This window comes from Sabethes cyaneus, chromosome 3, assembly GCF_943734655.1.
Source record: "Sabethes cyaneus chromosome 3, idSabCyanKW18_F2, whole genome shotgun sequence".
Classification (NCBI taxonomy): domain Eukaryota; kingdom Metazoa; phylum Arthropoda; class Insecta; order Diptera; family Culicidae; genus Sabethes; species Sabethes cyaneus.
Window position 1 is genome coordinate 25,268,498 of NC_071355.1, and position 20,068 is coordinate 25,288,565.

At 35.3% G+C, this 20,068-nt stretch overlaps 1 protein-coding gene across 3 annotated transcripts; it reads left to right on the plus strand.

Moving 5' to 3' along the window:
- Nucleotides 1-4,671: 4,671 nt before the first annotated feature.
- Nucleotides 4,672-19,620, plus strand: LOC128741455 (putative gustatory receptor 2a). Of its 3 annotated transcripts, XR_008412215.1 has the most exons (8): nucleotides 4,672-5,044; nucleotides 5,109-5,347; nucleotides 5,479-5,644; nucleotides 16,889-17,068; nucleotides 18,504-18,572; nucleotides 18,873-18,959; nucleotides 19,160-19,378; nucleotides 19,456-19,620. XR_008412215.1 is itself a non-coding variant. In XM_053837281.1 (7 exons), the coding sequence occupies exons 1-7, from the start codon at nucleotides 4,691-4,693 to the stop codon at nucleotides 19,268-19,270; spliced, it is 1,206 nt and encodes a 401-aa protein (XP_053693256.1). In that variant the 5' UTR covers nucleotides 4,672-4,690; the 3' UTR covers nucleotides 19,271-19,620. The 3 variants fall into 3 exon arrangements, 2 of the variants coding, with proteins under 2 accessions (XP_053693256.1, XP_053693257.1); XM_053837281.1 differs by having other exon boundaries at nucleotides 19,160-19,620; XM_053837282.1 differs by having other exon boundaries at nucleotides 4,951-5,052; nucleotides 19,160-19,620.
- The last annotated feature ends 448 nt before the right edge of the window (nucleotides 19,621-20,068 follow it).

A 20,068-nucleotide genomic window follows, 5' to 3' on the forward strand; every position in this document is an offset into this window, starting at 1 on the left:
CCACACCTACGCCATTAAACGACCCAATATGGTTTTGGCCTATGTTTTCTAGTTCATCAAATTTATCATTCTTCGTACCAGACACGTCCACACTTTCCAAATAAAAAAAAACATTATAATAAATTGTTAGACTAGAACAAGATACAAACGATGCTTCTGGGGGTGGCGAAAACTGGAGCACAGAAATGGCGAAAACTGGGTCTTGGAGGTCGAAAACTGGTGCCTCAACACAAATGCATCACAAATTTTACGCTTAAACCGACTTCTTCAAATATTTAAGCTTAAGTTTTGTGCTGAAAACGTAGCAAACATGTTTCTGTTTGATGTAGGCTAAACAATTCCCATCGTTATGGAACTATATAGCAAAGAATCTCGGTTTTCTTGTTTGCTGTGGCGATTTCTGGTGTCGTTACCCTATTTGTTGGCGTTTTTCAAGTGCTGCCAATAAACCGGTAATGTAATTAATTTACTATTTTACTCAATATACTAGAAACGTTCTTGGCGTTTCTGCCATGATGTGTAGTAGTGTAAATGATGCCATCACTTTGTTTAGGCTAGAACCCATCAACGATGCTCGCGTACAATATTTCATGAAGTTTTGTAACTCTTCGTCTCGTTTTGTACGATAATTTTTCAAATTCCCATATCGGGATCTGAATACCAAAAGCATTAGGGCACATGTTAAATCCTCCTTCTATATGGAAAAGCCACATTCTGGTTATGCGGAAACAAACAGCATAACTAAGAATATCGGTTGTGAAAAAATAAACAAAATTTTCTTCTGTTATTTATATATAACTAAATATTTACACTTAATATGCGTTATCAGAGCACTTCACAGTTCACAGTCCTACCCATATTACGTCACTGGCGAATGATAATGTTAAAACCGCACACCTCCTGCTATTTGAATTGCAATTTATCTAATTAAACACTGGCAGCAATGCAGTTTATCCTGCATAAAGGCAAATCTTTTGCCTCCCGCCCGTCAGTTTAGTGCAAATGCTTATTGCATGTGGTACAATATGGTTCCGAAAGCCGTTGACGTGTACGATAGTTATCGGCCGCTTGAAGTGCTGCTAAAGTGTTGTGGCATGTTTCGTCTTATTCCGGCAACTACCTCCCTACGGTGTCGATTTGTGAATTGGTCCTATATACTAGTGATTTTTCTAATATGGGGCACGATACTGAATTCAATGTGGCTGAAACCATTTGGCGATCAACATATTCCATTTGTTATTCAAAAATGCACTTACATTACTCGTGCTATTGTGTACTTTCAACCCGTAGTCACGTTCACTCTTTGTCTAGCCATGGAAAACCAGCATCGAAGGATAATTGACGTGCTCGATGGGGTTGATAAAACGGTATTTTTTTGTAAACGATTCTTCTAATTTTGTTAGTGCTTGCTGAAATATATTTTAAAATGTATTTTTAAGCTTAAAAAAATAACCATTCAAACAACACTCAACCACAACGCTCATCGTCGATTGATACTAGCGTATCTGTTGTGCTACGAAGCTGTTACTGTCGGTCTTTTGGTGTTAACTAAATTAAGCTTCGAAGGATCATTGGTAGCATTCGTAATCACTATCCTATATAATGCGTTATACCTGATTGTGACCAGTGGCCAATTTATTGCAACCGTTTGGCTAATTTTGTTTCGCTTCCGTGAGGTCAACAATGTTTTAAGGTAATTATGAAAGACTGTGCAATTGATAAAGTTTCGGTTCGAAGCAATTTCAGTGTTAAACTTTATCAGAAAATTGTAATCTGGTAATGACCAATACTACTAACTGCGCTATTGCAGTTAAGTTGTTCTGCAAGGCTATGAAGGCTAAACATGGCTGCTTTTGCCATCACTCATGCTTCACATGAAGGCACTCCAAACTGACAGCTAATAATTCAATAAATTTCACAATTAGACGTTGGACATCTAATGAAAATTTATTGCATATGCTAACCCCTCTACTTGTAATACCTTCCGCAGTCAGTCCGTTATGCACCCTTACGAACAAACCGTGTACGATAGTTTACTGCCGCAGGAATGGTTGCTCAAAGGGCTTGGTCTGTTACCAATGAACCTTCCGCTGCTGAAAAACACGCGAAATCATTTACTGGTGCAACAAATGATCAATTGGATCGTGGTGCTTCTTAACTACACAACGATAGTGGCAGTTCTAAAATTATTATGGCCTAAACCTCTCGGGGATCTACCGTTGGTTCTCGAGAAAGTTAACAACATCCTGCGTGCTTTTTCCTTTTCTCAACCAATATTTTCTCTAACAATGGGAATAGTACTGCGAGCAAAATATCGCACAATCATCGATACGGTGAATGCGTTCGATAACGCGGTACTAACGGTAACATTTCACTCAAATAGTTTGAATTAATGTAAACATTATTTTTGTAGCTAAAAACCATCACCATTCCAGCAGTAAACCACCAAACGCAACGCTGGTACTTGGCGACTTATTTGATAGGCCATTGCACACTTTGCGTAGGAATGTTAACAATTTCATATGAAATTTTAGGCGGCAACATAGTTTTGCTCGAAAGCGTTGCCTATTTTTACGATGCATTACATATGATTGCAGTTAGTGGTCAATTTATCTCTACCGGACAGCTGATTTACGTTCGATTTCGGAGGATAAATTTTGGTCTGAGGTAATGATTTACGCTACATTGTGCCATTATACATTGCAACTCTGCTATGTGTGAATAAAATCTGTTCATATTCCAAAGGGATTGCACAATTTTCTCACATGGTTACTTATCATAAACATTAAACAGAAAACAGAAATTAATTATCGTCGCCGAAGCGGGTGTGCGGTGCATGTGTGCATGTGTGAATGATAAAATTAGGTAAAACAAAACTAGGTTGGAGACAAACTAATATAAGAGTGCAGCAGTAGTTTAGTGAGTAAAACATTCGGGTATCAACAGAAAGAACGTGGGAGTGAGCCCCACCAACCGTTAAATGAAAACAGTTAACAGAAAACAGAAAACAGAAAACAGAAAACAGAAAACAGAAAACAGAAAACAGAAAACAGAAAACAGAAAACAGAAAACAGAAAACAGAAAACAGAAAACAGAAAACAGAAAACAGAAAACAGAAAACAGAAAACAGAAAACAGAAAACAGAAAACAGAAAACAGAAAACAGAAAACAGAAAACAGAAAACAGAAAACAGAAAACAGAAAACAGAAAACAGAAAACAGAAAACAGAAAACAGAAAACAGAAAACAGAAAACAGAAAACAGAAAACAGAAAACAGAAAACAGAAAACAGAAAACAGAAAACAGAAAACAGAAAACAGAAAACAGAAAACAAAATAAAATTGAAAATTGAAAATTGAAAATTGAAAATTGAAAATTGAAAATTGAAAATTGAAAATTGAAAATTGAAAATTGAAAATTGAAAATTGAAAATTGAAAATTGAAAATTGAAAATTGAAAATTGAAAATTGAAAATTGAAAATTGAAAATTGAAAATTGAAAATTGAAAATTGAAAATTGAAAATTGAAAATTGAAAATTGAAAATTGAAAATTGAAAATTGAAAATTGAAAATTGAAAATTGAAAATTGAAAATTGAAAATTGAAAATTGAAAATTGAAAATTGAAAATTGAAAATTGAAAATTGAAAATTGAAAATTGAAAATTGAAAATTGAAAATTGAAAATTGAAAATTGAAAATTGAAAATTGAAAATTGAAAATTGAAAATTGAAAATTGAAAATTGAAAATTGAAAATTGAAAATTGAAAATTGAAAATTGAAAATTGAAAATTGAAAATTGAAAATTGAAAATTGAAAATTGAAAATTGAAAATTGAAAATTGAAAATTGAAAATTGAAAATTGAAAATTGAAAATTGAAAATTGAAAATTGAAAATTGAAAATTGAAAATTGAAAATTGAAAATTGAAAATTGAAAATTGAAAATTGAAAATTGAAAATTGAAAATTGAAAATTGAAAATTGAAAATTAAAAATTGAAAATTGAAAATTGAAAATTGAAAATTGAAAATTGAAAATTGAAAATTGAAAATTGAAAATTGAAAATTGAAAATTGAAAATTGAAATTCGAAATTAAAATTTAAAATTTAAAATTTAAAATTTAAAATTTAAAATTTAAAATTTAAAATTTAAAATTTAAAATGTAAAAAAATCGAGAAGACGGAAAAATTTTTGGTCCAATTGATTTACCCTAGAGTAAGGCAAAGGCATGAAGGGAAAAGTATAAGCAAAGTCCATATGAAGCACGCTTTTTACATTGGTAGTTCGTCGGACTCACTTAAAAAAGGAGCCAATTAATATTGGATTCGAATCCAACGAACTATAACAAGCCCCCATCAGAAAAATAGTAACTCGCGAAACTGTTGCGCATACGCCAACTAAAATGAAACAAAAACAATAAAACTGTCGTCGCGTAAAACTCCACCCCCTCGCTGCATAGTGCTGTTAATCTAATTAACACTAATGGGCACCATCAATGGAAAAAAATAAATATTTATACTCCACTTATTAATTCGCAACGTGATACTATAAGCAGGAATAAAACGTGGGTGTGAATCAGCAACGACAGAAGTAGTAGTAATTCATCGCTCGACTGAAAAAAAAAACGTTTCCCGCTCAGTACCTAACCTGCATCCGAACGGACCGGTTCGACCACGTCCACAGTCTGTCCCGAGATGTGTCGGACCAACTCGAGAGACGTGTACGCAGTAATCGCCCCCTGTGTGGTAATGGCCAAGTGCTTGGGGCTGGTGCCGCCCTACGATAGTGACGAAGATCTAAACATTCGGCGCCGTTTGTTCAACCAGTTGCAGCTGATTGCAACGTTTGTTATTATCATTTGGATGGCTTATTTTTGCATGAAAACTGATCTGGAACTTCCCTCAGGAGGCTCGCTGGTAATGAGTCAAAGTGGTGCTATTTCGATTTTTATGTATTACTTCCAGCCGATATGTGGAACAGTTGGTAATCGATTTCATAACAAACACATCAATCGGGTTTATGCAAGCATTCATGCAACAGACGAGAAGGTTTAGAAGTATGCTTACTTTAATAAGATTTTTTTTTTAAATGTTGTAATTTGCACGATTCTAGCTTGGGACATTGGGTCACCGGATTAATTACAATGACCATTGGAAAGTAACCATCAGTCTGACGATATTCAGTATAGCTGCTTCTTTGATTGTGGTCGCAATGTATGAAGTCGTATACGACTTTCGATACATAGTAGGAGCCATTTTCTTCTTATTACATTATGTGACATTATGCAATTATGCAATCATCCTTGCGTTACAGTTGCTGCAACGCTACCGCGCCTTAGTAGAAGTATTTAGGTAATTTAATTCTAAACTAGCATTGGAGTAAATCTTCAATCAACCGATTTTGATAGAATTACAAATCATTCAACCGAAACCGTTCAAGGCCGTTTCTTTCATTCGCAAATCTCGGTTTGGTTTCATTGCAGAATGTACTTCCCGACGAATCCAACCTGCAGCGGGTTTCCGTCGGTCCACACGGAGACGACCGTGTGCAGTGAGAAGGAACAGCTTACCGTCCTCAAACAGATCAAAATATTGCACGACAAACTCAACGATGTGGTGGAGTTGGTTAATTACTGTTTCTCGGTGCAGGTGAGTTGCAATCGGTGTGATCACAAATTATGCTGTGGTGGGAACGAACATGGGGACGAGATTTGAATGACATTAACAGGAACAAACATACTCTCATCCAGTGCAGCGGTGTACTATACGCTAGGGTAAATACGGTGCGCCTAGTCAAATGCCATAGTTTTGAGATTCAGCATCCAGAGACACTCTATGTAGTGCAGCAGTTTGAATCACTGTTCAAGCTGTTCAACCTCTTTGTTTACTGAATCACAAGTCAGACCTACACTGATTCACTAGGGCGTAAAATCATCTCGAGATGCGGCGCATCTCACCAGAAGCCACGTTTGCCCAGGTTCATCAGATGGTGCAACACTTATGCAGCGTGAATATCCTTAGGTGATGAATTCTCTTGAAATTGAACGATAATGAGAGGGTAACACGGGTATGTTGCGTGAGCTAGTAATTTACGACGCGTTTCAATACAGTCATTCCAAGAGGTTATTTAATTTCATTTGCACTCATCTCCGATCTCATCTGTAATTCATCATCTAGTTTACTATTTTCGACAAGTATTATTCTCAACAAAATGAGTCCCAACAAAATGAAAAACCCGAATTAATCCACCTAGCGGCGTGATCTAGCCTTTCTACTGCCACAATAATCATTATTTAATTTCGCAGGAACATCTATAATTAACTTGTCTATATTTTTACATATCCGTTCCGTATTCCTCAAAATCCTTATTTGCCAGTAAAATTCACAACGTATTGCGTAGAATAATTATATTTTCTTTCCTTGGGTGCGTAAATACTTGTAAGCGTCATTTATGTTACTTGATGAACACCTTGTTTAGTTTTTTATAATCGGTTGGCCTTAACTTTCGGGCTTCAGAGCCACATACGAAACTTGTTTTGAATTGACAATATGAAATATGTGTTCATAGCAGATTTTTTGATATTTTGATTAATACCATGCGTTCAAAAGTTAGCATCTTTGAAAAACAAGAGTTCAGAAAAATTATTATTATACTTCGCTTTTGAAGAAAAAGGATATCGACAACAAAATGATTAATCTCAAAATTTTACTATTAGTTTGCTTGGCTTGAATTTTTCAATATATCTGAATTAGAAAAAAATAACTGAATAGAGCATTAGATATGAAAAAGAGAAATTGAACTTTTTCTTAGCTGGCGCTCCTTCAAATAACTATTTTTGCATGAAAATCAAAACTTAAGCTTCTTTTGAATGTACTTTCATGAAAAGATAGTCTTGATTAGCTTAATCGCATCGTTTTTACAATGTTAGAGGGTTAGGAAAACAAGATGAGGTCGAAAAATAGTGCAAAAGCTGCGCCATAAACATGCTTGAGAATGGGAAATATGATCGATATGATGTCCAGTGCTTGTCATTTTTGATTTATTTATTAAAACATGATACATGACATAAGACATCTGTCCTTTAAAATGTTACTAACGAAAACAAATCTTACAAAATTACTACCGTGCAACGTTTACTTCCTATTTTTCATGTAACATTTCTAAGCTCTAGTATCTATTGATTGAAAAGAGTATCTATTGATGCGCAAAATTTGTTTGAAATTTGTATAAATTTATTTGGAAAAATCAACTCACTAGTATTTTTAATCCAATATACCACTATATCTACATGCTTAAATTAACTTCTGTTCTTTGCTTTTTGCTTTTCTTGTACAACTGTGAATAACAGCAACTGAAGAAAATGACAATTGAAATCTGAAATCAAAGAAAAGAAAACACTTTTCAATTGAATCCCACTATTTAATATTTATTTGCAACAGATACGTAGTTCGCCTACGACGTGCAGGCTTCATCAGTATCGAAGTTTTTTTTTCTTTTCTTTGATTTCAGAGTTCGTATTCCACAAAGAGGCTTCAAAAACTTCAGACAATTGACATGTTTCTCACTTTTCTTGAATTTCATTGCAAATTTAAAAAATGCAAATTGTCATCACATACACACACATACATACTACATACATACATACATACATACATACATACATACTACATACATACATACATACATACATACATACATACATACATACACACATACATACTACATACATACATACATACATACATACATACATACATACATACATACATACATACATACATACATACATACATACATACATACATACATACATACATACATACATACATACATACATACATAAATACCTACATACATACATACATACATACATACATACATACATACATACATACATACATACATACATACATACATACATACATACATACATACATACATACATACATACATACATACATACATACATACATACACACATACATCACACACATGTCATACATTGAATACAATCAACATTTGATTGATATGTTTTGATTTCAAACGTTTTAACGGTTTAATATACGGTGCTTAAGTGTTAAAGTTTGAATAACTTTTGAATGAACCGTCCGATTTTAAATAACTCGGTTTCGTTTGATAGATCTCAGCAGTAATTTTCAAATAATCATAAAATGTGTGATGTTTTTCATTAAATTAATGCTTATATGTTTCATAAATATGTTTTAAATACTATTTTTTCACATTTCTTTATGTAACTTTCAAACTACAAGTCCAATCGTCATGAAATTTGGAAGTTAAGGGTTTGCAAGGCTCCTCTTTCATATGCAATCAATTTTGTTCAAATCGGTTAAGAGACCTATGAGATAATGAAGTCCCATATTTTTCGTATTTTTATACATAACTTTTGAACTAAAAGTCCGATCAGTATGAAATTCAATAGCGACCAATGGGACACCTAGACCTTTCATTTGACACTAAGAACATTAAAATCGGTCCAGCCATCTCCGAGAAAAGTGAGTGAGATTAAAAGCGTCACATACACACACACACACATACACACACACACACATACATACACACACACAGAAAATGCTCAGTTTTTGAAACTGAGTCGAATGGTATATGACATTCGGCCCGCAGGACCTTCTTTCCATTTCCGGTTTTCCAAGTGATTTCTATACCTTTATACTATATATTTATATAGTAGAAAGGCAAAACGACCGTGCGTCTCCTTTTTCGTTAAAATCAATGGAGTCCCCTTGTTCAGTACGACTTTAGTACGGAGCTTTTTTGTTTTTAAGGTTATTCAAAACAATAAAATACTGAAATAAACAGTTCTAAGTGCATCTCAATAACTTTACATTTGGAATGGATTTAAAAAAAATCAAGTTTTGGTGTTATTCACGTATTAAATGCATTCAAGTTGATTTAAATTTTGTTGTAATCAGTAAATTGAAATCAAGTTGGTCACAAAGATTCAACTATTTAGATCCTCGGGTAAATACAATCCAAAACTATTTTTTAATCAGAATCCAAAAACAGAAAAACTCTACCCCTGAATTGCTCCTTAATCAGTTAGCGCGCTTCTAATCACTTCAGCAGCATGCAAAGCTAATCGAACTGTAACTGTAACTTCTTCACCTCTACGTTGAATTGGAATTGGATTTAAACGCCGAATTAATAAAATCGACTCACACAATGATCATAAAAACTCGCTGTTAACGTTCTGGTGGCCGCCGTAATTACAAAATTTGTATGTATCAACTCTCACAGTTTTAAGTATTAACACCCTTATTTCCACGATTCTAACAAAACTATTAACACCTTGACGTCTGTATTAATTTACAGCTAATACAATAACGCATCAGAAAATTTTCTTATATCAGCAAAAAAAAATTATGAAGATGACTTTATCTTTAACGTGTCAAGCTCTTTTTTGAATTAATCAAAACTACGACCATTTGCCCTTTAGACCATTTAGACTTTTTGTGCCTTCGACCTGTCGTAGAAATTTCGAATATTCGCCTTTCAAACCTCTAGACTTTTTGACTTGTTGGCCCGTCAGTTTTTCAACTTTGACTTTTGGTTTCTTCAAATTATATTGACCTGTCGATGTTTGGATTATTCGTCTTTTGGATATTTGGAATTTTCGACCTGACAGCATTCGACTTTTTACTGTCGACGCTTAAATTTTTCGACTTTTTGCCATTTCGACGTTTTCTCGATTTTTCGACTTTTCAACGTTTCAATATTTCTACTTTTCTATTTTAAGACTTTTTAATTTATAGACTTCTCAACGCTTCAACGTTTCGTTCTTTCGACTTTTTGATTTTTCGAAACTTCAATATCTCGACATTTAGACTTCTCGAAATTCAGACTTTTTGACTTTTTGATTCTCGGTTTTCTGTCTTTTCGACCTAGCGATTTTTCGACTTTTTTACGTTTCAACGTATCGGTTTTTTGGTTTTTCGATTTTTCAACTTTTCGACTTTTCAGCTGTTCGAAGCTTCGAATTTTCGGCTTTCCGTTTGTCAACTTTTCGATATTTAAAATTTTCGGCTTTTTTACTTTTCAACTTTCCGACTTTTCAAATCTTCGGCGTTTCGACTTTTCGGTTTTCCAGCATTTCTATTTTTCAATTTTACGATTTGCCGCTTTTTAGACTTTTCGACGTTTCTGTGTTTCGGCAATTCGACTTTTCGTCACTTCTATTTTTCCACGTTTAGACTTTCCGTATTTCAGACTTTTCGACCTAACGACTTTTTGACGTTTCACAATCGGCTTTTCGCCTTTTCGCTTCAAATTTTTGATTTTCTGTCTTTTCGACTTGGCGGCTTTTTGCCGTTTCATGTTCCACGTTTTGACGTTTCATAATTTGAAATTTTTGACATTTCAACTTTTTTACTTTTCAATTGTATGACTTTACGGTTTTAAGACTTTTCAATATTTCGACTTTTCGACATTTCAACTTTTCGACGTTTAGATTTTTCGAATGGCGAACTTCTCGACGTTTCAAATTTTCGATTCGACCTTTCGACTTTTCGACCCTTCACTTTTTAGAATTTCCGATTTTTCGACGTTTCGAATATTCGGCTTTCATTTCTTTTTGACCTAGCGACTTTTCATCACTTCGACTTTTCGATTTTTCAACTCTTTGACCTTTCGACTTTTCCACTTCCCGGCTTTTTGAAGTTTCGACTTTTCTTATTTTGGACCAGGCGATTTCTCGACATTTCGACTTCGGTTTTTCGATTTTTCGACTTTTCGACTTTTTAACTTTTCAACTTTTTTACCTTTAGACTTTAGACATTTCACTTTTCCATTTTTCAATTTTTCGAGTTTTCAATCACATGACTCTCCGGTTTTTATGAAAAGTTTACATTTTTCTTTTTCCGACTCTTCCGACTTTTGTGGTTTTTCGGGTTTTAATTTTATCTACTTCTAAACTCTTGTTTACGGCTTACTGGGCATTTACGACACACGAAGCTTTAAGACTTCCATTCTCAACTCACAACTCTCTACTCTCTACTCTCCACTCTCTACTCTCTACTCTCCACTCTCTGCTCTCTACTCTCCACTCTCTACTCTCTACTCTCTACTCTCTACTCTCTACTCTCTACTCTCCACTCACAACTCTCTACTCTCTACTCTCTACTCTCTACTCTCTACTCTCTACTCTCTACTCTCTACTCTTTACTCTTTACTCTTTACTCTCGAGTTTTTGGATTCTCGAGTTTTTGGATTCTCGAGTTTTTGGATTCTCGAGTTTTTGGATTCTCGAGTTTTTGGATTCTCGAGTTTTTGGATTCTCGAGTTTTTGGATTCTCGAGTTTTTGGATTCTCGTGTTTTTGGATTCTCGAGTTTTTGGATTCTCGAGTTTTTGGATTCTCGAGTTTTTGGATTCTCGAGTTTTGGATTCTCGAGTTTTTGGATTCTCGAGTTTTTGGATTCTCGAGTTTTAGGATTCTCGAGTTTTTGGATTCTCGAGTTTTTGGATTCTCGAGTTTTTGGATTCTCGAGTTTTTGGATTCTCGAGTTTTTGGATTCTCGAGTTTTTAGATTCTCGAGTTTTTGGATTCTCGAGTTTTTGGATTCTCGAGTTTTTGGATTCTCGAGTTTTTGGATTCTCGAGTTTTTGGATTCTCGAGTTTTTGGATTCTCGAGTTTTTGGATTCTCGAGTTTTTGGATTCTCGAGTTTTTGGATTCTCGAGTTTTTGGATTCTCGAGTTTTTGGATTCTCGAGTTTTTGGATTCTCGAGTTTTTGGATTCTCGAGTTTTTGGATTCTCGTGTTTTTGGATTCTCGAGTTTTTGGATTCTCGAGTTTTTGGATTCTCGAGTTTTTGGATTCTCGAGTTTTGGATTCTCGAGTTTTTGGATTCTCGAGTTTTTGGATTCTCGAGTTTTAGGATTCTCGAGTTTTTGGATTCTCGAGTTTTTGGATTCTCGAGTTTTTGGATTCTCGAGTTTTTGGATTCTCGAGTTTTTGGATTCTCGAGTTTTTAGATTCTCGAGTTTTTGGATTCTCGAGTTTTTGGATTCTCGAGTTTTTGGATTCTCGAGTTTTTGGATTCTCGAGTTTTTGGATTCTCGAGTTTTTGGATTCTCGAGATTGTGGACTCTCGAGCTTTTGGATTCTCGACCTTTTGAATTCTCGACCTTTTGGAATCTCGACCATTTGGATTCTCAAGCTTTTGGACTCTAGAGTTTTTGCACCCGTAAGTTTGTGAACTCTCCAGTTTTTGAATTCTCGATATTTTGGATTGCCGGGTTTTTGGATTCTGGAGTTTTGGGACTCTCGAGTTTTCAGACATTCGAATTTTTGGACCCTCCTATGCTGGGTTCTTCTAATTTTTGGAGCCTCGAGTTTTTTCTTCGATTTCGAGATCCTCAATTTTTAGGACCGTGCTTTTGGATTCTGGAATTTTTTGCACCCGCAAAATAGTTATACGTATATATGAAAAGCAACAATACATTTGGTTTTCACGTTTAAACTTAAAGTAAAAATACTTAAACGCATGATTTTTCCTTGCTCTAATCGAGCATCTCTTTGTTATTTTTTTGACCCCCCCCCCTTAAGTTGCCCAACACTAGAAGGACAAAAACTTTATAAACTATTTGTAACAGCATTATTGAACCGTCGAGTTTTTGTTCCCTCCAGTTTTTATACACTAGAGCCCCCTTGGACTTTAAAACCTTTCGAAGGTTAAAAGGTGATTACTCGGGATTAATCTTCAAATTTTTCACCCTCGAATTTTCGGACCCTCAAGTTTTTGGACTCTCGTGTTTCTGGACCCTCGAGTTTTTGACACTCGAATTTTTGGACGCTTGAGTTTTCGAGCACACAAGTTTTTGAACTGCTGGATTTTTGGATTCTCGGGCCTTTGGACCCTCGGGTTTTTAGAGCCTCAAGTTTTTGGACCCTAGGGTTTTTTGACCCTCGAATTTTCGGAAACTCGTGGTTTCAGATCCTTAAGTTTTCGGACCCTCAAATTTTTGGACTCTCAAATTTTTGAACCCTCGATTTTTTGGACTCACAAATTTCTATACTCTCGAGTTTTTGGACCCGCTAGCTTTTGGAAACTTGAGTTTTTATTTTCTGGAACTTTTGCACCCGCAAGATTTTGGGCATTCGAGTTTTTGGACCCTCGAGTGTTTGGTCGCTCGAGTTTTCGGACCCTTAAGTTTCTCGACCCACAAATTGTTGGACTCTCGGGTTTTTTGACTCTCGCGTTGTTGGAACCTCGAGTGCTTACTCACTCTAGTTTTTGGACCCTCAAACCTTTTGACCCTCGAGTTATTTTTAAATCCTCAAGTTTTTTATCCTCGAGTGTTCGGACCCTCAAGTTTTTGGATTCTTGTTTTTTCGGGGGCCCTCGAATTTTTTGTTTTTGGATACTCGAGTTTTTAGACACTCGAATTTTTGGACTCTCGAGCGTATGGTCCCTCTAGTTTTTGGATTCTCGTGTTTATGGACTCACAAGTTTCTATACTGTCAAATTTTTGGACCCGCCAACTTTTGGACACTCGAATTTTTTAACCCCCGAGTGTTTGGTGCTTCGAGGTTTCGGACCCTTAAGTTTTTGGACCCAAAAATTGTTTGACTCTCGAATTGTTGAACCGTCGAGTGCTTGCTCCCTCTAGTTTTTAGACCCTCGAGTTTTTGACTCTCAAGCCTTTTGGGCCTCGATATTTTAAACCCACAAGTTTTTAAACTCTCCAGTTTTTGGATTCTCGTTTTTATGGACTTCCGGGTTTTTGGTTTCTGGAGTTTTTGGACCCTCGAGTTTTCAGACACTCGAATTTTTGGACCCTCGAGTGTTTGGTCCCTCTAGTTTTTCGACCCCCGAGCTTTTGAACCCTCAAGTTTTGACCCTCGAGTTTCCGGACCCTTAAGTTTTTGGACTCTCGTGTTTTTGGACCCTCGCGTTTAAAGTTACTCGAGCTTTTGACTCTCTAATTTTTGGACGTTTAAATTTTTGAACTCTCAAATTTGTGGACACCCGGGCTTCAGGATTGTAAAGTTTTTGACTAGCGGATTTTTGGATTCTGGAGTTTTTAGAATAGAAGTTCGGATATTTGGAATCAAGTAGCCTCAAGTTTTTGGACCTTCGAGTGTTTGACACCTCGAGGTTTGTTACCGTCGGTTTCTTGGACCCACAATTTGTTGGAATATCGTTTTTTTGAGTCTCGAGTGGTTGAATCCTCACGCTTTTTATCCTGGAGTTTTTCGATTATCGAGTTTTTGGGCACTCGAATTTTTGGACCCTCGAGTGTGTGGTCTGTCTAGTTTTCGTCACTCGAGTTTTTGAACCCTCAAGTTTATTTTACCTTCGAGTTGCGGACACTTTAATTTTTGGACTTTCGTATATTGGGACCCTATAGGTTTTGGACATGGACACTAGAATATTTGAACCCTTTAGTTTTCGGACCCTTAAATTTTTGGACTCCCGGATTTTTGGATTCTGGAGTTTTTGGAATCAGAGTTCGGAAATTTAGAATCGAGTTTTCGTGCCGTTTTTGTACCCTATTTTTTTATCGTCGAGTTCTCGGACCCTTAAGTTTTTGGACTCTAGTGTTTTTGGAACCTCGAGTTTTTGGACCCTCGAGCTTTTGACACTCGAATTTTTGGATGCTTAAGTTTTCGAGCCCTCAAGTTTTTGGACTTGGGTTTTTGTATTTCGAAGTTTTTGGAATCTCGGGTTTTTGGGTACTCGAATTTTTTGACCCTCGGGTGTTTGGTCCCTCTAGTTTTTTGACTCTCGAGTTAATGGACCCTCAAATTTTTCACTCCTAAGTATTTGAATTTTGAATTTTGAATTTTGAATTTTGAATTTAGAATTTAGAATTTTGAATTTTGAATTTTGAATTTAGAATTTAGAATTTAGAATTTTGAATTTTGAATTTTGAATTTTGAATTTTGAATTTTGAATTTTGAATTTTGAATTTTGAATTTTGAATTTTGAATTTTGAATTTTGAATTTTGAATTTTGAATTTTGAATTTTGAATTTTGAATTTTGAATTTTGAATTTTGAATTTTGAATTTTGAATTTTGAATTTTGAATTTTGAATTTTGAATTTTGAATTTTGAATTTTGAATTTTGAATTTTGAATTTTGAATTTTGAATTTTGAATTTTGAATTTTGAATTTTGAATTTTGAATTTTGAATTTTGAATTTTGAATTTTGAATTTTGAATTTTGAATTTTGAATTTTGAATTTTGAATTTTAAATTTTGAATTTTGAATTTTGAATTTTGAATTTTGAATTTTGAATTTTGAATTTTGAATTTTGAATTTTGAATTTTGAATTTTGAATTTTGAATTTTGAATTTTGAATTTTGAATTTTGAATTTTGAATTTTGAATTTTGAATTTTGAATTTTGAATTTTGAATTTTGAATTTTAAATTTTGAGTTTTGAATTTTGAATTTTGAATTTTGAATTTTGAATTTTGAATTTTGAATTTTGAATTTTGAATTTTGAATTTTGAATTTTGAATTTTGAATTTTGAATTTTAAATTTTGAGTTTTGAATTTTGAATTTTGAATTTTGAATTTTGAATTTTGAATTTTGAATTTTGAATTTTGAATTTTGAATTTTGAATTTTGAATTTTGAATTTTGAATTTTGAATTTTGAATTTTGAATTTTGAATTTGGAATTTTGAATTTTGAATTTTGAATTTTGAATTTTGAATTTTGAATTTTGAATTTTGAATTTTGAATTTTGAATTTTGAATTTTGAATTTTGAATTTTGAATTTTGAATTTTGAATTTTGAATTTTGAATTTTGAGTTTTGAATTTTGAATTTTGAATTTTGAATTTTGAATTTTGAATTTTGATTTTTGAATTTTGAATTTTGAATTTTGAATTTTGAATTTTGAATTTTGAATTTTGAATTTTGAATTGTGAATTTTGAATTTTGAATTTTGAATTTTGAATTTTGAATTTTGAATTTGGAATTTTGAATTTTGAATTTTGAATTTTGAATTTGGAATTTTGAATTTTGAATTTTGAATTTTGAATTTTGAATTTTGAATTTTGAATTTTGAATTTTGAATTTTGAATTTTGAATTTTAAATTTTGAATTTTGAATTTTGAATTTTGAATTTTGAATTTTGAATTTTGAATTTTGAATTTTGAATTTTGAATTTTGAATTTTGAATTTTGAATTTATAATTAATGCGACTAGGATAGGAAACCTATTTTAAGCCATCTAAGCGTCTGGTTGTTTTTCATTATTATAAGCGATGAGTTGACTAAGATCACCATAGGTACCTACCTTCTCGTTAACTTTAGTTCTTCAAGCTATTATCATTAAAAGTCACTATTATTAAGCTAAACTTCTGATTATTTACTTTAAAAATTGAGGTGCTGGAACTAATTTCAATCAGCCGGTACGCTTTTTAATCACCAAGTGCTTTCTTAAGCAGTTCCAAATTATCACCTGTATAAGCTTGTGACCATGACTTCAAATGACGCAAGCGCTCACACGTCTTAAAGTAGCGACGCTTAAAGTAGCGAGGTGGTGATTCTCTTCAGCAGCTGAAAAAATGGCAGTTTTTTTTTGACAATATTTATTTCATCGTATATCTTATCGAATATTTCTCAGCTTTTAAAATCTTCATTTTTCAAAATTGAAAAAAAAATCTACTTCAAGACAATTCTAAACCATTTTTGTTGAAACTGGTCTACCGTAGGTCTAAAATCAAAAGTCTAGTGAACGAACCACCGCTATAGTCATAAGCTTGCAAATTGCTTAAAACCATTTTATCCAACTGGTGGTATCTTCACTTTAATGACCAACTTGCGTAAAAAAAGAAAACACATCCACAGCCTGTCTAAACCTAATCACAACCGTCGTTTTGTTTTGTTCCATTCCTTCCTCACAGATAACATTCTGCGTCGGGCTGTGCTTCGTCATCGGCGTCGTCTGCTCGTTCGGGCTGTTCCGAGCTTTCATCTATCGCAACGAGCTGTTCTACATGGGAGTACTGAACTTCATCTGGTACATGTACTATTTGTTCTTTGTTCTGTTTTTCATCGCCGTCGGAAGTAAAATTACACGGGAGGTAAGTACACACACACGGCCCATGGCTTTTCGATTCAGGTCTCGGGTCTCGGCAGCGACGAGGGCGTAGCTGTCTGCTGTGTCTACACTACACTCTACACAGCTACGTTGCCGTGGCTGAGCTGAGCAGCCACCCTCTCCTAATTCTTGCCACTTTGCCAGCAGACGCAGTGTAGTGATATTTATCAAGCATCATCGTCATTACGGTCGTTGCTGTCATAATCCTTGCGGGTTGTACCTGGATTGTGGATTCCGGTTCACCCCGGGCGGGGTTTTTTCTGCTGTTGGTTTAACCCTGACCGATTGAACAAGCGTTATTTATTTAAACTTATTTAAACATTTTTGAAAATCATTATTTATTGCATAGTCCAATAATCAACTTTTTAAAGAACGATTATGGCATACTTCAAAATGTTAATTGGAATGTGGAAAACCCAACGGCATCAAAGGGTTAAGTGTCATGTTTGTTTTGCTAGATTGGTGGTTCTCGAGAGAGAAATTTAAAATCGACGTGACGGAACACGGTGCCTTTCCTTGCTGTCGGTGATGTATTTCTGAAGTTGCCTTGCCACTGCTGCCAGCAGCAGCAGCAGCAGCAGCGTCGCTGCCAGGATAGTTCCGAGAACGGCAGGATAACGACACTAGTGGGACTTTCCAGACATTGAAAGCAGGCTCGGAGTGGTTTTAATTTCCTAGCTCGATCGTGGGCAGCCACGTGGGAGGCAAGAGCGACGATTGTAGCTATACTTGGTCCGCATTGTGTTCAAAAGACTGATATAGTCATTGTTGAGGACGTAGGAACACTTTCGAACGGACGGCCACGTTGTCGGTCGACGTCGTCTGAGTTTTCCGTGCGCTGTCTGTCTGATAACCGCAGGCAAAACAATCATTACTTTGAGCGGATAGAATGGTTTTAGTTGCTGTGAGGCAATTATACCGATGCGGCGACAGATCCTTTGACACGTGTTAATTAATTCGATATGGGTTGTACCGTACCCGGACGAGTCATTCCGGACAAAAGTTCACCGTTTAGACTAACTGTTATGGGCGGGATGAGAATTGTGTTAGAATTGCTCGGAGATGGTAGAAATATTCATACAGGGAAGGTCTGCATCAACTTTTAGTTCTCTATTTTTAATAATATATTCAATACATTTAATGATTATTGAGTTTTCCGTGTATTGCTATGGTAATACAAAGTAAGTTTTATTCGGTTGATCGAAAAGTTTAAATTTCACCTCACTGCTGCATTATAAAGTGGATCTACATCACAAACCACCTATGTCTAAGTTGAAAATGAAATCAATTATTTCCGAAATACCAAAACGATAAAAAAAACTTTCTCCTTCAACTTACAACACTCACTAAAGCGCACCGTCTGTTCGTTTTTCTTTTTTTTTCTCCTTTAAACTTCACCAACTTTCCACAATCATTAGGGCAAACGCATCGGAGTGCTGGTCCACAAGGCCATCAACTGCTCTACCTCGAGTGCGGTCATAAACGAGGTAGGTATCATTACCATGAGTCCTTAAACGCACCCGTCACCCCCCCCCCCCCCCCGCGTTGCGTCGTCAGCGCGTCACAGTTTAGTGATGATCCTTAGAGCTCCATAGATACCCTTTTGTTTTAACCCCCTTGCGGTATAAACCTTGAGCTTAGTTCCGACTCGTTTAACCTTTCTTTTTTGCCGAGTGAACAGTTTTTACCCCACCGTTAACCTTTCACAGAACCGTTTTGTTCTCGGACTTGACAGACGTGAATTTTTTTTATTATTATTATATTTTTTTCAAACTCTCTACTTGCAGTTGAACATTTTCTCCCAGCAATTACTGCACCGCAGTCCGGTGATTACGTGTGGTTTGTTCGTGTACGACTGGACGCTGCTGTACACGGTGAGATAATAATTGGATTCTTTTTCCTGGACCCGTGTATAACTGACAAATGACCAAAGTGAAATCCGCCGAGAGTAATGCAAGTGGTGACAACTGCGCTAACAAACTACCTCTCAGACTTTTTGATATCCTAATTAAAATTAACGAGAATTTACTCCACCCGCTAACAGCAGCGCGCTATCTGTTTTGACCTTTTACAGATGATTGGTGCCACCGCGACGTATCTCATCATTCTAATCCAGTTCGACGTATCATTCCCGAATCTGGTGAACGTGAATGGAACGACATCGAACGGATCTGCCGGAACATAGACAAAGGCTCGGTACACACGTGGCTCTGTTACAGAATCCACAAACTAAACGATCGATACCGCAGCTGGAAGATTCCCAGCCAGCCGGCAACTGTCAAACAGAGGATACGTTCGTTTCAATTTGAACTGAATTTCAGACACCTGTGAAAACAACGTCATGTAGTTTTTGTTTTTTGTTACGTTTAGGTCGACTCCCCTGCGGGGAGTGATGTTCGGCACACTATCGGTGACAATTTGACTGGCAAAACGAAAACCGCCGCATGTTCGAGCTGTTGTACATAGAAAGTACTTGTTTCTGTTAATAAGTGTATCGGCTTCGATGTTTTGGTGTTTGGATAACTTTTTATTAAAATAAAGTGTAATAAATAATAGAAGATTCTGTTTTCTTTTCCTGTAACACTCATATTCCTGAAAAATAAAGGTTGAAATAGGTAAGAAATACCAAAGCCAAAAATTCGTTTACAGCTAAACAACCAATTCAGCTGGATTAAAACCCGAAACAATGATTTATTATCGGAAGCCTGGGAGAACTTCGAAATGGTATTGAAAAACTGAATATGCGCTAAGGTATTTGCCAGTTTATCAAATGTGCTGGAGGCCCATCTGTTACGCTTTCGATATCAGAAATAAGGTTACTACCTCTCTGTTTCCATTCATTTCTGTTAGATTTGTATGTAACTAGTCTTAAAAGAACCACATCCGATTGTTCTTTAACGAATTTGGCATAATTTTCCGGATATATTCTAGAGCACAGTGAGTTTAACCGACTCCGAGACATCCGTGGAGAGTACTTAGGGGG